At 52.2% G+C, this 19,288-nt stretch overlaps 1 protein-coding gene across 2 annotated transcripts in view; it reads left to right on the forward strand.

Moving 5' to 3' along the window:
• LOC116952633 (sodium/hydrogen exchanger 9-like) overlaps window positions 1-19,288 on the forward strand; it is a 52,975-nt gene that overhangs the window by 19,929 nt on the left and 13,758 nt on the right. For both annotated transcript variants that reach the window (XM_076074391.1, XM_076074392.1), the window contains exons 3-7: window positions 7,158-7,235; window positions 9,719-9,795; window positions 17,006-17,121; window positions 17,830-17,935; window positions 18,937-19,083. In XM_076074391.1, coding sequence (XP_075930506.1) covers window positions 7,158-7,235; window positions 9,719-9,795; window positions 17,006-17,121; window positions 17,830-17,935; window positions 18,937-19,083 — 524 coding nt within the window. The remainder of the gene's footprint in view (window positions 1-7,157; window positions 7,236-9,718; window positions 9,796-17,005; window positions 17,122-17,829; window positions 17,936-18,936; window positions 19,084-19,288) is intronic.

Here is a 19,288-nt window from a genome sequence, read left to right on the forward strand (position 1 = left end):
AGCCTCAGTCATTCGCAAGACATACTGCCTCAACGTTGGATAAGTCGCACGGCACCCCAAGACTTGGCGCTACACTCTTGGCCCCCAAGATCCCCAGACATCACCACACCCTGCGACTTTTTCTTGTAAGGATACGTCAAAGACCGTGGTGTTTTTGTGCCACCATTAGCGACTAATCTGGATAACTTCAAAAACAGAATCACGGCAGCGGTGACTTCAGTGGAAGAGAAGACACTTTGAGAGGCGTTTGGGACGAATTCAACTATCGTCTCGATGTTTTCCGTACAGCAGGTGGAGGGCACATAGAGCATTTATAAAATGGTTAGTAAAACTTGGTAACTCATTAAACCGTTTGTAACCTTTTGTGTAATTGTAACATGTTGCCATCGTGAAATATACTGCTTTGAAATTGGGTCCATCTTTTAAACACCTTGTATATTGGGGTAGCCGTCCTGTACTTGGGGGCGCAGTACAGTTGTATCCACTTTAATTCCCCTTCTCGTCAGAACTGGTTATAAAAAATACTAACTATTATATTCCTTGAGTCTTTCGGTCATCATGATGACGACTGCTTGTGTTGCGGTCGAAACGTCGTGATATTTGTATTTTAAAAATTATTTTTATATCTACGTGGCTTCCACCGAAAGTCCCAAAGAATATGAATTCCTGCAGTCACGAAAGCTTTAAGTCAAGATTTAATACTCACTATTATTAAAATTTCTATGATATAGTCGATTTTAGAATGAGCTTGTAGCCCCAGTTCTGGAGGGGTGACTTCACATTTCCTGGAGTCTTTGCATTAAAACCACTGAGAGCCACAGACCGACACCCCGTTCAGCACTTACCATGCTGGCTCAGCATTTCCTGTTGTGCTGCATCGCGTGCGACGCGGCTCCCACCAAAGTACACAACACCACGTGCCGTCGGCAACACCGCCCCACACCACCACCGCCAGTAACACTGCCACCACCACCGCCATCCAACAGACAGAGATCCCCCGTATAGCCTCAGCAGGTTGTTGGGGCAAGTGCTGTTAGCGAGCACCTATGAAGGCCGGCACGGCACACGACGGGGTGGGTGGTCAGCACCATGCCCGGCCATTTTTGTCTCCCCAGTGGCGATGTTTAAACACCACACCAGGCGCTCATTTGAGACTGGACAGTTCAGATAATCGTCACTGTGTTGGCCGTGAGCGGGAATCGAACTCGCATCGCCGGGTTCGTAGGTCAGCTGCAACCAGCACCACAATCACCACCATTACCATCTCTGCCATGACCGCTGCACCCATCAACACCTCCCTCACCACCACCGCCATCACCATCACCGCCTCTAGACCCACGACTGCTTCCACCGCCACCACCAACCACCACCATCCACTGAGACTGCACTGACAAGGGCGCTCGAAGGTGACGTCTCCCTCCATCTGGGGCCTCCGGTTCAATCGTCACGCTCCTCGGCCTAGGCACCTCCGCTGCCTTCGACACCGTTCACCACCACCCCCATTGCCTCCTGGAAACTGACCCTTGGTATCGGTGGCCCTGCGACTTACCACCTGGAGACTCATCGTCATTTATATCCACTCATCGCCACCGAAATTTGTCAATACCATCGCCTACAGCGTGGTCGGGTCTCAACTCCACTATTTCAACTCCACCTTGCCCATTGTTTTGAAGACCATTTCGCCCGTGTCCTCCTCGGCGACATTCCCTCACCTCCCTCCGCTGGCTTCACACCATCGCCAGCAGGGGACAGCCGCAAGATCTCCTTGCCTCCACTCTCGGTCGTCCGCCAAATCTCTTCCTCGCTGCTCTCAATCTGCACTTTACAGCCAGGACCGTCCACGGAGGGGGGTGCGGTGCCCGCGTCAACTCACACCACGACGCCTTTAAACTAAACCAGGCGTATAACATCTGACGCCGTGACATCAAAGCGCAAGGCCCCCCCCCCCCCAAAGCGTGGGGCCCGGGGCAGTCGCCCCGATTCGCCGTACCCTGGGGACGGCTCTAGCTTGCATCTCACGGTGGAACTCTCTGCCGCAGCAGAGTGACTCACAACCTCTTCCTCATCCTCTACACCAAGGAGCAGAACCACGGTTGCTGGCAGGCCTCGTTTCTCGGTGGCATACCCGCTGCTGCTGCTGCACGCTCGCAGATGAATTCGATGTACACCGACTGTGAAGGGAAACTTATAGGCCACCACCTCTGTCGCCTTCGCGCTCTAGCGACGCCGAGATTGGCTCCACACCTCAAGAGAGCCACGGTCATTTATGCGCGTGAAATAATTCACGCTTTGTAAATTCCATCGTTATCGTCGTCGCCACCGCCAGACACCACGCATCCCACCTACAACGATTCCCCGCGTCCCTGCCGGGGCAGCCGGCGTGCTGCCCACGTCCAGCACGTGCCAGGGTCGCGATAAGAGAGACCGTGGCGCTTCCTGCCACACACACAGACCACCACCACCACCACAACCACCAAAACAACAACAACAACGCTGTCGTAGTGGAGCCTATCGACTGTACCGGGACCACTCACCCATTCACCACCACCAAACCAACAGCAGTAACACTCTCATTGTGGAGTGCTGCTGTTGTAACGGGGTCACACACACAACAACCACTAGCCACGGAGCTCATGGTCCACCCTAAACCGCATCCGCACAAACCATGGCAGATGCGGATACCTGATGCACAAATGGGAAATTAAAAACAACTATCCCGTGTGCGACTGCGATCATCCAGAACAGACTGCACACAGCGTATAACGAGACAAGCGCCCGATCCACAAATGCGAAGGGAGTCATCACGGCGATCCACTCCGCTACTGCTCCTGTACATCAGCAGCCGTACAGAAGAAGAAGACCACCATCACCACCACGACCACCAAAACAACAACAACAACTAAGTTGTTGTGCACGCCGCACGCACGTGTAGACACGAGGACCCCCCCCCCCCCCCACCGTGCTGTTCACGGGGGGCTCTTTGAGCGTAGGTCAGTGCCGGTTCGGGAGCATAGAATAACGGTACCGCACAGTACAACATTTTATTATTGTTGTTGTTGTGTTGTTGTTGTTGCTCCACGCTGCAGTCGAGAGCGACCTGCTTGTGCGCGCCGATGGTCGCCAATCCGAGCCCGAAATAAAAGTCCCGCACGCCTCCTGAGATGGAACACTCTCAAGGGATGTGAGGCGTGTGGTGAAGTATGGTCAAACAAGCCACGTGGCCGTCACGGTGGCGAGGCCTTCGTCCAGCAGTGGATTGACAAGGACGTGGCTCTACGGCTCGCTCCCAATTAATTATCAAGCGGGGTTGCGGGGACAAGTACTGTACTCTATCTACAAATGCGGACGTTGCATTTGCTTCAATCTTCATTTGACGTGCCAATGTTGCCCTCAATGTAGCAGGCATCGGCCCACACATTGCTTCAAGTTGCCGTTGTCATGACCCCCACCCATTGTTGCCATGACCCCCCCCCCCGGCCTGTGTGTGTTGCACGCACATCCAAACACATCGTAAAGAGATGGCTTAACACCCAACAAAAAAATTAAATATCTCCGGTGTTGTGTTCCTGCAAACCCCCCCCCCCTACACTTGCACAACATGCTAAGCTTCTGTGCCCTGGCACAGGAATTGAGGTTTTCTAACGGATATCAGTTGCGTAAGAACACGCAGAAGCATCGTGCCTGGGGCTCTCATGTGCCGTGTGTCTGTGGGTGTGTCTGTGTGTCTCTCTGTGTGTGTGTCTGTCTGTGTGTGTCTCTGTGTGTGTCTGTGTGTGTGTGTCTCTGTGTGTGTCTGTGTGTGTCTGTGTGTGTGTGTCTGTGTGTGTGTCTGTGTGTCTCTCTGTGTGTGTGTCTGTCTGTGGGTGTGTCTGTGTGTCTCTCTGTGTGTGTCTGTCTGTGGGTGTGTCTGTGTGTCTCTCTCTGTGTGTGTCTGTCTGTGCGTGTCTCTGTGTGTGTCTGTGTGTGTGTGTCTGTGTGTGTCTGCCCCTACAGTCTGTTAAGGCTATATGGGGGATCTTTGTCTTTGTCTCTGTGCGACCGGCTCCAGTTTAACAGCAGAGGTCTCACTCCGAATCAGTCGAGCAGCAATATCTTTTTATCGGTTGCGTAACGCCGTGTGGAAGCTACCTGGTCTGTCGCTCCGCACTAAGCTTCAGGTCTTCTCAGCCACGGTTATTCCCTCCCTTCTCTACGCTTGCGAAACGTGGACCCCCCTAATGGAACATCTTCGCCGGTTTGAAACATTTAGGCTGGCCTGCCTACGATCCATCCTGGATTTAACCAGGCTGGATTGTGTGAGGAGCTCACAAATCTTTGAAAGATCTGGGCAAGGCCCCATCTGTGCGTTCCTCCGGCAGGCAAGGCTGCGTTGGCTGGGTCATGTAGCCCGCATGCCCAGCCACCGCATGCCGAAACAGCTTTTGTTTGGCCGGATCGAGGGGGCTAAGCGGGCGCGGCACGGACTAGAGAAGAGATGGAGTGATGTGGTACAGGAGGACGTGGAGCTGAGTGGACTTGCCGATGACTGGTACCAGCGGTGTCAAGATCGGCCTCTGTGGAGGAGGCTCGTGAAGGATGCTACTGGGCAGTTGGAGGCAGTCGCCCTCCAACAACAACGGAGGGCGGAGGAGCGACGCTCACAACAACGAGCGGAGCGCCGGGTGGCTAAAGCACAGCAGGTTGGCACATTAAGGGGCACAGGTGGTGCATCAGCCAGTCATCTCAGTCAGTCGACCCGTGGCACCTGGGTCTGCCCCGTGACCTCCTGCCCGCGGGCGTTCGACACTTCACGTGGCCTAAAGGTGCACATGGCCTGGCAACAGCGTCATGGTGACGTCACCGCCACTTAGTGGCGAATGGCGGTTGTTGTTATTGTTTGTGTGTGTGTCTGTCTGCGTGTGTCTGTTTGTGCGTGTGTCTGTCTGCGTGTGTGTCTGTCTGCGTGTGTGTGTGTCAGTGTGTCTGTGTGTGTGTCTGTGTGTGTGCGCTTATTTATAGCGGGGAGTGGTGGTGTAGTGGTCAGCGCTGCACTACGAACCCAGCGACCCGGGTTCGATTCACGCTCACGACCAACACCGGTGACGATTATCTGAACCGGTCCTGAGCCTTCCCCTAGGTCGACTCAGCCTCAAATGAGTACCTGGTGCAATGTGTAAACATCGCCACTGGGGAGACAAAGGCGGCCGGGCGTGATGCTGGCCACCCACCCCCTCGTGTGCCATGCCGGCCTTCATAGGTGCTCGCTAACAGCACTTGTCCCTACAGTCTGTTACAGGCTACACGGGGGATCTTTCCCCTGGACAGTTGGAGGCAGTCGCCCTCCAACAACAACGGAGGGCAGAGGAGCGATGCTCACAACAATGTACAGAGCCCCGGGTGGCTAAAGTGCAGCAAGTTGGCACAGTAGGGGGTACAGCTGGTGCATCTACCAGTCATCTCAGTCGGTCAACCCATGGCATCTGCGTTTGTCCCGGGACCTCCTGTCAGCGAGCTTTCGACACTTCACGTGGCCTCAAAGTGCACCTAGCCTGGCACAGACGCCGTTGTGACATCACCGTCACTTCGTGGCGAATGGCAGGATGTTGGTATTGGCGTGTGTGCGTGGTGTCACCCGCAAACAGAAATTAGTTAAAGGAGAAACTCTGAAATTACTTTGTCCAGGGCGTGGGCAAAGATTGTGCAAAACCTGGTAGTTTGTGTGTTCTTCCCCTCTTGGTACATCAAGGAGGGCCCTGGTACATCACAATGTACCAGGGCCCTCCTTGAAGCAGGTACTTAAAGCGCAGGCTTTCCTGCACAATTAAAGATTATTTGTATTATTATTAAGACAATTTTTTACGTAGATGCTATGAAGCAGGACAATTGCACAAAACGTCACCTATTGTAGCACGGCACAATATATGTTTGCCTTTTAAGGCCGCGGTGTTTATTGACAAATGTGTTGAGTTATTTAAAATAAGACAATATACAAATGAAGATATTATGGGCTCCCATGCCATCGTCTTCTTTCCACATAAAGACAAAAAATGTGGATGGACAGATGGTAACGCAGGAGTGGGGTAGGGTAGATTGCCGGCTTCTTTATTTTGCTACTTAAATTCTCCACAACGACATTGGGCACCGTAGCCAAGAACATCAGCCGCAATTCAAGCGTCGGCCGTCAAAAACCGCTCCTCGGATGAGCACAGTGGGCTTCGTACGGTGCGAAAGAAGTTCTGCACGCGTACGTGCGTGTGTACGCGCACGCAAACGAGAGCTGGAGCAGAATTCACGATAGACACGAAATCGCATCGTGTCGATACTCGGTGCACTTAACATTTGTTTAAAGATTCACTTTGTGTCATGTGCCCCCCTCCTCCTCCAAGTTTTTATGCCCCCCCCCTCCCACCCCCCTTTTAGGGCAAGGTCACACTCCAACGTTGACTTGGATGGACCGGAGTGGTTTATTGTAATTGTAACTTCGCGAGACAACTGGCTCGTGCCTGTCGAGTGATTAATTTTACGAGACGGACAAAGTTGTATGGTTTCTATCCGTTTGGTTACGTGGCTAAAGGATTATTCAATTTGCGGCATTACCATAACAGTTAGCCACTGTAAAGGTTAAACGCCCATTAAAATGCATTCCCTGTGTTGAATCAGGCATACGAACATTATTTATGATTTTTGGAGGGGTGGTGTAGTGGTTATCTCCTGCTGCACTACAAACCTGTCGACCCGAGTTCTGATCCCCGCTATGGCTAACATCAGTGGCAAGTGATTTCTGAACCGGTTCCTGGATACTGCTCATTTTGTAACAACTTGCACCCACAAGCTTGGTAAAGTATAGTTGAACAATCCCCATGGCAGACAATTTTGAGAGGCCTTAATCCATCAATGGATTTACAAAAGTCGGTAGATCACTATTTTAATCATGAATGAAATCTCAGTGTAGCCAACATTGCATTCGTGATGAATAACTATAATGATTTACAGCCCTTTTGAGACAGCTTTGGGAGGATTTCATTCAGCAATGGATTGATCATGGCAGATGATGAACGATTAATTAAGCCTTTTGCATTGGCTTGCAAAGGACTTCATCCAGCAGTGGAACGATTGCGTTGATGCTGATGATGATGAATAATCCCTCATGCCCTTGTCTTTTTTAATTCTCGTTTCAGGCGACCTTTGACCCGGAAGTATTTTTCAACGTATTGCTCCCTCCAGTAATCTTCTACGCCGGGTACAGCCTCAAGAGGGTACGTCGCATCACCTTAACCTCCGCTCGTTTCAAACAATACACAGAAAACCTGTACAACAACAATTAAAGCAACCACTCTGCCCTGTACTAATTATGCGAAAGCCATCAACAGCTCCTGAAGAAATGCATTCCCAGTAAAACATGCCAATGTTGGGGACACCGTTGGCAGGTTGTAGGAACTGTCGGACCAACGTTGGCCCAACGTTCCACACTAACTTGGTTGTGGTCCTCTTGTCTAATGTCACCGGCAAAATACATTTGAGCGTATGTGGTCGAATGACAGCAGCAACAGCAGCAGCAGTGATGCGGAGAGAGACGACTGTACACCGATTGAATCCTTATTAGGAGTCTAGAGTACACGACAGTCACAAAAGCTCACTACTGCAAAGTTTGCCTGTGGGAAGCATCTATCGTAATTGCCATCGTTATAATCATCATTGTCATTGTAAGAATGAGCGGGCACATTGGGAATTGATTTGAATTGGAAATGTAGCCCTATTTTTGTGCAAACTTAGTGAAATATGAGCCTGGTTTGTGTGACACTGGTGAGGCAGGTTGGGCCTGGTGTGAAATGCTCTGTGCAAGGTGCCGGATTTCAGAAAAACAAACAGCAGCTCCGCCTCACTCGGAATTGTAATTCTGTTAATTTGTAAATTAGTCAAGTTTTATATTCGTGCCATACTCAGCCTTGCGGTAGCGCAACGTTATCTGTACTAGGTTAACAGTCGCGGCCGATAATTGCCGTGTGTAAATGCAACTAAGTAATTTGCGGTGTACATTTTTAATATTTGATGAATTTGGACCGTCACGCCGGCAGACAATTGCCCGCTATTGCCCAATGACGTCAGGGGGATCTTTAACATCCACTGCGAAGCAGGCGGTGCAAGATTTATGCCACGGTTAATTACACAACCGCGGTATTAACCGGGGTTCAAATCGCGAAAGCTCTGGAACAAGCGGTGAACGCGCTACCGCTGAGCCGTGTCACCGTCCCGGTATTGTCACACGTCTCTCGCGAGCTCGGCAGGGTTTTGCGCCTGGGCAGCGATTGGATGGGTGGCCACCATGCACAGAGGTTGTACCACACGGGGGCTCCGCGGAGAGCAATAGAGAGCGGCGCAGTCCGTGCGGCGGGTGACGTCATCGCCTTGGCCAAAGAGGTTTGCTTTTGTGAGCGGTGGGGTTTTTATGGGCAGGTTTTCGGACAGCCGCTTGGATCAATTCGGCCAGTTTCCCCGAGGGTGAGTCCCCAATAACAACGGCAACAACAATAACAGCAACAACGCAGTTTCGTACTAAAATGTCACTCGTATTGGGTCGTCTTTTATGAGCGCTATTGGGAATCCCGCGATCGGAGACCGACAAAGACGGACACAGCCAACGCATTGACGCGTTTTCACTTTTAAGATTGGTCGTGTTAGGCAAGAGAACACGGAGGCGGCGGCGGTGAAGAGGAGGTCCCATCTGCTTGGGCGCATCCAGCCATCGATGGGGCTTACAGCAAATAGATGCGCAGATGAGCTCGCAGTTCTTACAAAGAAAAGGCCAGCAGGGGTTTACAGAAGCGAGTGGGGCTTCAGTGACAGAACAAACATGGGCCACGATATCGTGTGAGGACAGCGAGCGCCGGGGACAGTGGGGACGGTCAAAGCAAAAGACGGAGCCGATCGTGAACTGAGGCATCCGCTGTGCGGCAAAACGGATTCGCGAGTCGAGGAATTCAACGTTATGCGGAAACGATCTTTATTCGACATCCAACGGAAGATGAATAACACAGCATCCGAGTGTAAATAACAAAAAGCAAAAGCTTTTTGTGGGTGTGCGCGTTTAAAACGGTTGCCTCTGACTGAACCCCTCAGAATGCTGCCCGATGTTGTCAGATCTCGAAAGCTAAGTGGGATTGAGCCTGGATAGTGTTGGGATAGATGCCCGCTATGCGCCAACAGCTTATATCAATGGAGAGAGTAAGCAAGTTTGACTTTGACTGACTATTCTTGTCATAAAGTTGTCTCGGAGCCAGCCTCGTGGTGTGGCGTGGGTGGGTGGGGGGGCTGGAGGGGGCAGAACTTGTACCCGCTGCCGAGTCAGCCTCGTGGCCCCAGCGGCAGCAGCGCGTTCGCCGCTTGCCGTGAAGGTTTGCGGTTCGAAGCCGGCAGGCCGCCCTGGTCATCGTCCGCCTGCGAGTGTCGACCGCAGTAATAATGATAACGATAGCAACATTCGAAATGAGGAGGCCATCGTGTGCCACCACCGTCATCGTTTCGAATATGGTAAATTTGAAAAAATGTTCTTGCAAATGACTCAATTGGGATAACACACCAGTAACGTTACCCCCCCCCCCCCACTGTGAAAAATTGGCAAGACCATTTCGATAATAGAGTTGAGACTCAGTGAGGCTGTTCTGGGTAAACAAGCGGAGTGATAATAATGACGATGATTGATATATAACAATCATCATCACGGTTGTCTTTCTCTTTGCAGCGGCACTTTTTCCGAAACCTGGGTTCAATCCTGACATATGCATTCCTGGGCACTGCGATATCCTGCATCATCATTGGGTAAGAGATTAAGAGATTCCCCCCCCCTCCACCCCCACCCCTTCCTCCCCCCACTGCAGACTCTGACCCTTGACCCCGACGACAGCCGCCCCCCCCTTCTTCCTCTCCCATCCTTCCTGCATCTCTCACAGGGGTAGAGTGACCGCTTGTCTGGACCATTCTCACTCAGAGGGCCCTTTGTTGTCCAATAACAGGCCTTGCCGCGTCACTCGCAAGGAATTTGGACGTTCAGCCGCAATCAAAGCTCACAAAACTGCTCTTTATGTTCAATTCCTTGTTTTTTTGTGAACACGTGCGTGACTTAACCGTTGAAAAATTGACACTTTAATAAATGCTTTGGTTTTTGGCCATTTTTTTGGCGGATTCCACTTTTAGAGACGGATACATTTAACAGCAACAATAAAAAAGTTGGCCTTTTGTTTGGGTGTAATGGGTTATTTTTATTTCGTTTTTAAAGCAGGCAGTTCGAAACACACAAGATAAAAAAACATCCATATAGAGACGCCCCACTGGTATGACAGAGAGACATGATGGAGAAGAAAATATTTTACTTCAAAGCCTCCGCGCATGTCCCACCAATTTCAGCGCACTCCTAAAATCGTTGAACACTCTCTCTCCCCCCTTTAATCAGCTGTCGAGAAGTTATAAATCAGCGGGGTATCTATAAATGGATCTCTCTGTTGCAGAAAACGTTCGGCTCCGCACTACTCCAGTGCTATTATGCTGAGGCTCAATCCACGTGAACCCCTTTGGCAATCCACTGCTGGATGAAGGCTTTCCTCACACTGTGTCAGTCGTGGTGCCGGGGAGGGGGGAGCGGGGGGGGGGGGTGGTTGTTTGACCATACTTCACCACGCCTGTCATGGCAGGTTAGTGAAGCCGTGGCCGCGAATCAAACTCGGGTTCGCAACAGAGTGCACTAACCGCTGCACCACCACTCCTCCCCTCCCCCACACTTGCTTCGCATTGCTTATCCACAAAAGTTCGGATATAAACGATTAATATATATATTTTTTAATTTTATCAGGTAAGGCAGACTGAGGGATTTAGCTCTTTTTCACAAGCGACCTGGCCACGAATGCCAGCTCAACAAAGTGGCTGATTGTGTGAACATTGATAGCAGCCACATCCTCGAAGTGCGTGTTGATTATAAATGTGGAGGGAAAAACCCGGAGGACTCGGAGAAAAATCCACACGACAACGGGGAGAGAAAGACACACAAACTCCAAATATACAGCAACAGCAGGCGTCAGGGTCGGGATCGAACCCACGACCTCCTGTGTACCAGGCGAGGTAGTTAACATCTCCTAGCCACCGTGATGATGATGAGAGAGAGAGACACCACAAACTCCAAATATACAGCAGCAGGCGTCAGGGTCGGGATCGAACCCACCACATATTGTTGTCCCTCCCCACACCTCCGATTAGCGTGGTTGGCTACGTATGGTGCGAAAGAAGTTCAAAATACAGTACACACATACTACCTCCCGCATACCAGGCGAGGGAGTAAACATCTCGCCACCGTGGCGCCCCCAAGCTATCGCTCGCCGCTGATGTCAGCCATGGATGGGACTCGGGGCCGCCGACCTCGCGGCCGCGGACCGCTGTGCCACCGCTCGCGCCTCACCGAATCCGTGCGAGTGACGTGACCGTTCTGCTGGATGCCCAGAGACTGTGTGGCGTGGGGCGGTGATTTGGAAAGGTGACACGCGGTGGGCTTGGAATCAATTATACATCGGCCGTGTCGGGTACCGCGGTGGCAAGGCGGAAAAATCGTCGCGCGGCCCCGAGGTGCGGGGCGATTCCCCGCGCGCTCGCGCTTCCGAACCTCCCCCGCTCGCTTTAGTTGCGTCCAGACGACTCAATACCGCCAGAAGAAACGTTTCGAAGTTTACTGAAGCGAAAGCATTTTTTTTCTATTTTCGGTCGATGGCTTTAGGCTGGCCACGGTGGTGAGAGACGTTAACGACCCCCGCCTAGTATGCAGGAGCTCGTGGGTTCAACCGCGACCGTTGACGCCTGTTGTGCATTTGGAGTTTTGCGCGTCTCTCTCCACGTGGTCGCGTGGCGTTTTTGAGTCGACGAAGTGAACGGCGCTCTGTCTCAGAGGTTATTGAACGGATTTTTTTAAACGGAGGCGCACACACAAGGAGGTCGACTCAAGTGTCGCGGTGCTGCAGTCAGCTTAAACGTGCATTTTTTTTCAAATCCCAAAACCGTATCGCTGTTTTCGGGGCAAGTAAAAGCAAGGCAGTTCATCTTTAACGTGTTAATACGGAATAAACATCGAGCTCTCCTTCATGCAGCGAGACCCGTGGACGTGGAGACGCACCTAGGGGACCGAACGTTCCCCATCAAACCCCTCGCTCTTGAGAGAGACAGAGTTCACTTCAGGGTTCAAACCCAAACCATCATCCCCCCCACCCACAGCAGGGGGTCATCAACCCGCGGCTCCGGGCCCACGGTACGCCTCTTTGAGGGCTGCTTCGCGATGTTTATTTATGAAGGAACCGCCAGCGTCCCGCGATGCACCACATGCATTGCGGCGCTTGAAATATTGAGGTTTATATTTTTTTTACCGAATTCCCCCCCCCAAAAAAAGTCTCCTCTTGTTATTTTGGTTGGCGACCCCCCTGTCCTACAGGGATGATTACCGCTTCTGAAGGCCAGGAAACCGGTATGTTGTTCCGAGTGGAGCCTTATTTAGGAAGGGGTCGCCATTCTCGAGCTTTACCCCACCACTCGTGACTTGCCTGTAGACTCACCTGCGACGAACACAAAAAAAACGTTGCTGTGTGGCACAGTGGAAGCGGTCGTAGCAATTGAGAATACCTGGCCCATGATTTAGTTTTTGTTTCAACCGCCGCGCCAAGAGGTGGAATCGGGCCCGTCCATCTCTGGATCGCAAGTCCAGTGCGCTACCCATTAAACCACCATGGCAGCTGCCTTCGATAATTCTCAGTTAAATACTGTAGAAAATTTCCTTCACTGCTCTAAGTTATCTTACATTTTAACAACACTACCCAAAAGGTCGATAAAGCAAAGTACCGCTTTGTGGGAATGACAGCAGCGGTTTGTCCCGCGTAGAAACTCAAGGTGTGCGTTGCGTAGGAGGCACGCTACGAATGATAATAAATAAGACAAATGTACGAGCTTGACCTCGTAGTAGAAACGTGGAATTTCCACCGCTGGCTCGCAGCCTTCGACACGATGCCGAGTGCCGCCCAGCAGCCCGACAGCGCAAGGGGGACTTTGATGATTTTTTATTTATTTTTCATGAACACTGCTGCCGGAAATTTTGTTCCAAACGGAAACGCTCGTGCCGCCCCCGCACGTGAACTGGCCCGAGGCGTCGCTCGCCTCGTCGTTACTACTTTCGGATAATTTTTCCGTCGCTCGTGTGCGTTCGCCCACGTTGGCTCCCCACGCCACCCATTACCATCCCCCCCCCGTCCCCCACCCCCCCCAAGGGCGTTTTTTTTTACGTCGCCACTGTGGTAGCGGCTCCTTCACGAAAAGGGAAGCGAAAGAGGAGATGGAGAGGGCCTGAGGGCCATTGGCATGTTCACCCTGTGCAGGAACAGCAACGCCCATCTTCACTTTCATTTCAATGCCTCTTTCACCGGTGATGCAATGGTAAGCACGCCGTGCCGTAAACTCGGCAACCTCGGTTCGACTCCCGCCCACGGCTAACATCAGTGGCGAGTGCTATCTGTTCCCCATCTTGCCAGATCTCCGAAGCTAAGCAGGGTTTAGGCCTGGATAGTGCTTGGATGAGCGACCTTAATGCCCATTCTAGACTACTTCGAGCCTACATTATCACATCATGGCTCCATCTCTCCACGATCCATCAACCCAGCCACCAAGTCCCTGGATTTACACCCATGTCATTTTCATGAATGCAACAACCACCGACAACGACATTGTATCGACCAATATTGCATACGTTGAATAATATTGAATGTAGGAAACATTAGAGTTTACAGCACCTTGTCAATCCACTGCTGGATGAAGGCCTCCCCTACGCCGTGTCAGTCAAGGAGGTTGTATTACCTTACTTCCCCACGCTGGTCAGTGCGGGTTAGTGAAGTGTAGAAAGGGGGTGAACGTCAGCCGTGGCCGCATATCGAACTCAGGTCGCCCGGTTCGTAGTGCAGCGGGGCTGACCACTGCGCCACTGCCCCGTGACACTGGAAGCAGATTTAGCGTCTCCGACTAGCACGATTGGCTACGTACGGCGCCAAAGAAGTCCGTACGTACGTACAGAGCATAAGCAGGCGACAAAGCACGCCCAAAAATAGCCACGACCAAAAAAAATGTTTTCCCGTGGTCGCGTTTCACAATTTCTTGATTATTTTGTTTGCGTGTGTCCCCGTCGCTGTTGTAAATTATGGGAAGCAGATTCTTATTTTCTTGGCCCCCGTTTTGCGTGAAGTGAAACAACACGCAGCAATGCCGTTTAAGGCGACAATACGCAGAAACCCCTTGGCAGGAGGAGCCAGTCGCCCAGTTTTTAGGAATCGCTCGGTTCCAAGAATACTCTTGAAATGTTCGACGAGGTTATAACGATTGAATCCATCAAAATAGAGCCCCCCCACACATCACTTTCGGGAAATTGCACGGATTGATCTTTGACGCGTTTTACCCTTCAAATTATTGACGCGCGGTGATGGAGCGTGCGTGAAATGCTTAGGCGATCGCGGCGTCGGGCTCGCCGCCGCCACTTAGGTCTGAAAGCAAACATGGGCAGATCTCCCTGCTGCTGCGTCCCACGAGTCCATCGTCAGCCGATTGGATTTCTAGACCGATATCATCAAGCGGCATTTGTTTAAGGGCGCAAACTCTGCACCGGTTTCAACCTTCCGGGTCTCATCAGCAGAGTCAGGCTTGTTAAATAATAATTTAGATGGATACGGCGCCCTTGAGCAATGGACCGCAGAGCGCCATGCGTGTAAAGGAGGACAGTAAGTGAGAAGTAACCGGGGAGAGGAAGACTAACGAGGCGACATAAAGAACCAGAGAGAGAGAGAGAGAGTGATGGTCTTCGGCGGCGAATTAGAGGTCTCCAATGGACTGCGAGTCCCTGACCTCATAGGGTAGGGAATTCCGGAGCCGGGGCGTCGTGCGGACAAAAGTCTGGTGGGGAAGACCAGGGTCGGAGCTGGGTAGAGCACGGCGGGTGGATGGATCTCAGCGAATCTCGGTGGAGTGAGTGCGTGGCCGGATCAGCTCGTGGACGTGTGGTTGACGAGCGAGCCCGTTCCAAGCCTAGAGCACCGGTAGGAGAATCTTGAACTCGGCGGGGGTTTGAACTGGGAGTCAACGCAGGGAGGCCGCTAGCACCGGCGTGAGAGACGGTGCGGTTGAAGGCCCTGGCGGCCGCGTTTCGGACGGGCTGCAGGCTACTCGGGAGGTCAATTTAGGGCTCTTGAAAGTAAGGCATCGCAATGGTCAATAGTCAGATGTTATGACCGGATGTTTTCGGCAAGAGCGCTCCAAATAAACGATGGGGCCCCGTCCGATGCACAAAGCAGTGCCGTGTAAAATTCCACACACGTCCGTAGATTCGTCATCATCATCATCAGCATCATCATCAGCCATGGTCAATCCACTGCTGGACGAAAGCCTTCCCAAGCTCGCGCCACCTCTCGCGATCCTGCGATGTGATCATGCACCCAGCACCTGCACCCAGAACTGGTTTCATCGCTCCATCTCCCCGGTGGATGTCCTCTTTGAGACGCATTTCCCGTCCTTGGCTGTCGCTCCGTTCCATCTTTTTTTTGTTGGACGTCGTCCATCGCCCCTTCGAGCAATGACGCGTCTCTTCCCACGCCCCGCTTTCTTTCCTTGATTAGTCGGGGGTGATGTCACTAGCCTGTGCGCGTGTGCGTCTTCTCTCATCCCATGTGTTCCTCTTTCTGTCAACTCTGTCTGTAATTCATAGAATGCGTTTCTCCCTGCCTCTCTGTTGCACGCTTTTCGGTTTTCGTTCCGGATTCGACGAGAGTGACCGTAGCGCTTCTGAGCCGTACGTTGTCGCAGGCGGTGGCACGCACCGACAACAACGAGATGGCATTTCTTCTTTAGATAAAAGTTTAAGAGTAAAAAACAACGTTGCTCTTTCGTTGACGTGGCATCTTATTTTATAATATAACTGTGAATACAAATTAGTTTGTTTAAGGAATGCATTTGTGATTATTGGAGGGTTTGACTGTTACTCAATAGCTACTATTCTTGTAATTATTCAAATGCCGATTTAAAGTTTTTTTTTGATATTAGGAAACATTAAAAAAACATTTGGGTAAAATGTCGAGTCCATCTCTTACTATCTTTATGGCCTCTCCATGCAATATTATTTACATGCTATGAAGAACGGTCATTGTGCACATCACATATTACTACTATAATGAGCCAAGAATTTGTTTGTGTGTAATGCGCGTGACGTCACTCCACATGCCGCACCCCCCCGTCATGAATATTCATGAGCGGGTCAATTTTTACACTCAAGCAGAAGAAGGTCACGTGGAAATATATATTTTTTTGTACGCAAATTCGCTTTAAGTTTGACGTTTCTTTATTGAAAGTAAATCTAATAAATAATTCTACGCAGCAACAAAAGGTCAGTCTAATTTATGGTTCTACATTATGGTAAAATAGACATTTATCGGTGATTTTCCAGATATTTGATCGATTTCCAATTGATTTCAACCCCAGCGACCGAAAGCAGAAGAGAATAAAGTATCAGAGCAGTGAATTTGAACAAATTGAAGGTCAGTGATATACAGAAATCCACGTGACCACGGGGAGAACATGCAAACTGCAAATATACAGGCGTCAGGGTCGGGATTTAACCCACGACCTCCTGTATACTAGGCAAAGTAGTTAACATCTCACCACCGTGGCGCCCCGATGCTAGTGACCCGGTGATTTCAAAGGCAAGGTAGGTGGGTCACGTGAGCATTTGTTTGTACTCTCCAACCCCACAAGACGATGAGGTGGTCAGGATATGCCACCACAACAATTTCTATCCATCCCCAAATCACAGCTCGTTGATGTTTTTGGACAATTTTGTCAGAACGTTCGCATTAAACCGGGTTTTCCTCTGGCTGGGAGCAAGCGATTTGTACGTGACCTTTACATGACCCCTACATGACCCCCGCGTGACCCCTACGTGACCCCCGCATGCCGCCCCTCTGTGTGACGCGTCCAGGCTCATCGTCTACGGCTTCACGCAGATCCTCGTCGCCATGGGGCAGCAACGCAGCAGCGGATTCTACTTCAACGACTGCCTCTTCTTCGGCGCCATCGTGTCCGCCACTGACCCAGGTGGCGCCGCCAACCATCGCCCGCGGCCCGAGCACGAGGCCTGACCCCATTCCCTCTCGCCCTGCGCCTAACGCAAGCGCTAACTCGCTCTCTCAAACCATAACCCTGGCCCTCCCTATGACCCTAACACAAGGCCTGACCCTCGCTGTCAACCTGACCCGAGTCCACCAAACCCTGACCCGAACACAACCCCCTGGGCCCCCTCTCCCTGCCTCAAGTCCTTCCTCCTGCGTGCTGCTGGGGGTAGGGAGGGAGTGCCTCTCTCTCTGTGTCGCCCCGTGTCTCTCTGCTGCCACCTGGTGTCGTCACGTGGTGTTGCCACGTGGTGTCGCCACAGCGGCAACGTTGGAAGTATGGTGCGGATGACCGCGTGTGTGCGTGCCTGTGGGGAGCGGTGGTGTAGCGGTTAGCGCTACGCTGCGCTACGAACCCGGCGACCCGTGTTCGATTCCCGCTCACGGCCACCACCGGTGACGATTATCTGAACCGGTCCTGGGCCCTCCCCTAGGTCGACTCGGCCTCAAATGAGTGCCCGGTGCGGTGTGTAAACATCGCCACTCGGTAGACACAGGCGACCGGGCGGTCGTTCCGGCCACCACGCCGTGTCGGGCTTCATAAGGTGCCACTCGCTAACATCGCTTGCCACCAGCAGTCTGTTAAGGCCACGTGGGTGGATCTTTGTCTCTGTGTGCCGTACGCCCCTGGCAGTGACCGTCCTGGCGATCTTCCAGGACCTGCGGGTGGACGTGGATCTGTACGCGCTGCTCTTCGGAGAGAGCGTCCTCAACGATGCCGTGGCCATCGTGCTCGCGTCGTGAGCCTCCACACATACGCACACACACAAAGACAAAGACCCCCCGTATAGCCTTAACAGACTGTTGGGGCAAGTGCTGTTAGCGAGTAGCGCCTGTGAAGGTCGGCACGGCACATGAGGGGGTGGGTGGCCTGCACCATGTCTGGCCGCCTTTGTCTTCCCGGTGGCGATGTTTACACGCCACATCAGGTACTCATCTAAGGCTGAGCCGACCTAAGTGAAATCCAGGACTGATTCAGATAATCGTCGCTGGTGTTGGCCGCGAGCTGGAATCGAACCCGGGTCGCCCGGGTTCATAGTGCAACGTAGCGCTAACCACTACACGACCGTTCCCCATACACACACACCGACACAATAAAGACAAAGATACCCCGCGTAGTCCACATACGGAGGCCAACAAGGCACACGGAGGTCGGTGCGGACAGAGTTTGCTTGCGTTGAACCCATGCCGCTGGAATCGTGTACTCCTGGGAGGCCAGAAGGCCGATGGGACACGCGGAGGGCCAGATATGGGAAGGAAGTGAATCGTCTGCTTATTCATTCTCCACACCGGCGCTCGCGATTATTTAGTGTTCGACGTTAACTCACCACCGTGCCGAGTTAACATTTCGCCACGGTGGCGAGATGTGAACTACCTTACCTTGTATGCAGGTCGTGGGTTCGATACTGACCCTGACGTCTGTATATTTGGAGTTTGCATGTTCTCCCCGTGGTCGTGTGGATTTTTCTCTGGGGTCCTCCGGTTTCCACCCCCGGCCGATATAAATTTCCACCTGACGGTGAGCCCACTTCATTGAGCTATCGTTTGTGATGGCCAGGTCACTTCTGAAAAAGTTGCTACGCAGCTGAGTGCGGCCTTATCTGGTGAAACCACAAATTTATTTAGAATATCTTTTGGGTTACTTTTATTGAGTTGATCAACGGGCAACCTCACAGCTGGCGGTGTCACTTGAAGTGCTGTGATGACCAGTCACCCCCCACGCCCCGTGCCCCCCACACAGCTCCATTGCGCTGTACAGCCCCGCGTCGGGGAACCCACACTCGTTTGACGCCAGGGCCTTCTTCAGCGCCGTCGGCCACTTCGTGGGCGTCTTCAGCGGCTCCTTCGCCATAGGGGCCTCCACGGCCGTGCTCACCGCCCTCATATCCTCGTGCGCGCACGTCTTGGTGCGGGCGGTGCTATCGTCTAGCCCCTATCGCCACTCCGAGACGTCTCAAGTCGCGGGGCGGGTGTCCCGTTCGCCGCCGAATCTCGGGACGCGCGAGCGGCTCGGCGTCACGATCCATGGGCAGATGGCCCCGTAGGTGTCCACTGCACATTTTTGTCATTTGTTTCCACTTTCATCTCTGTCT

This window comes from Petromyzon marinus, chromosome 47 (assembly GCF_048934315.1).
Source record: "Petromyzon marinus isolate PM22_M1 ecotype Great Lakes invasive population chromosome 47, UKy_Petmar_22M1.pri1.0, whole genome shotgun sequence".
Taxonomy (NCBI): Eukaryota; Metazoa; Chordata; class Hyperoartia; order Petromyzontiformes; family Petromyzontidae; genus Petromyzon; species Petromyzon marinus.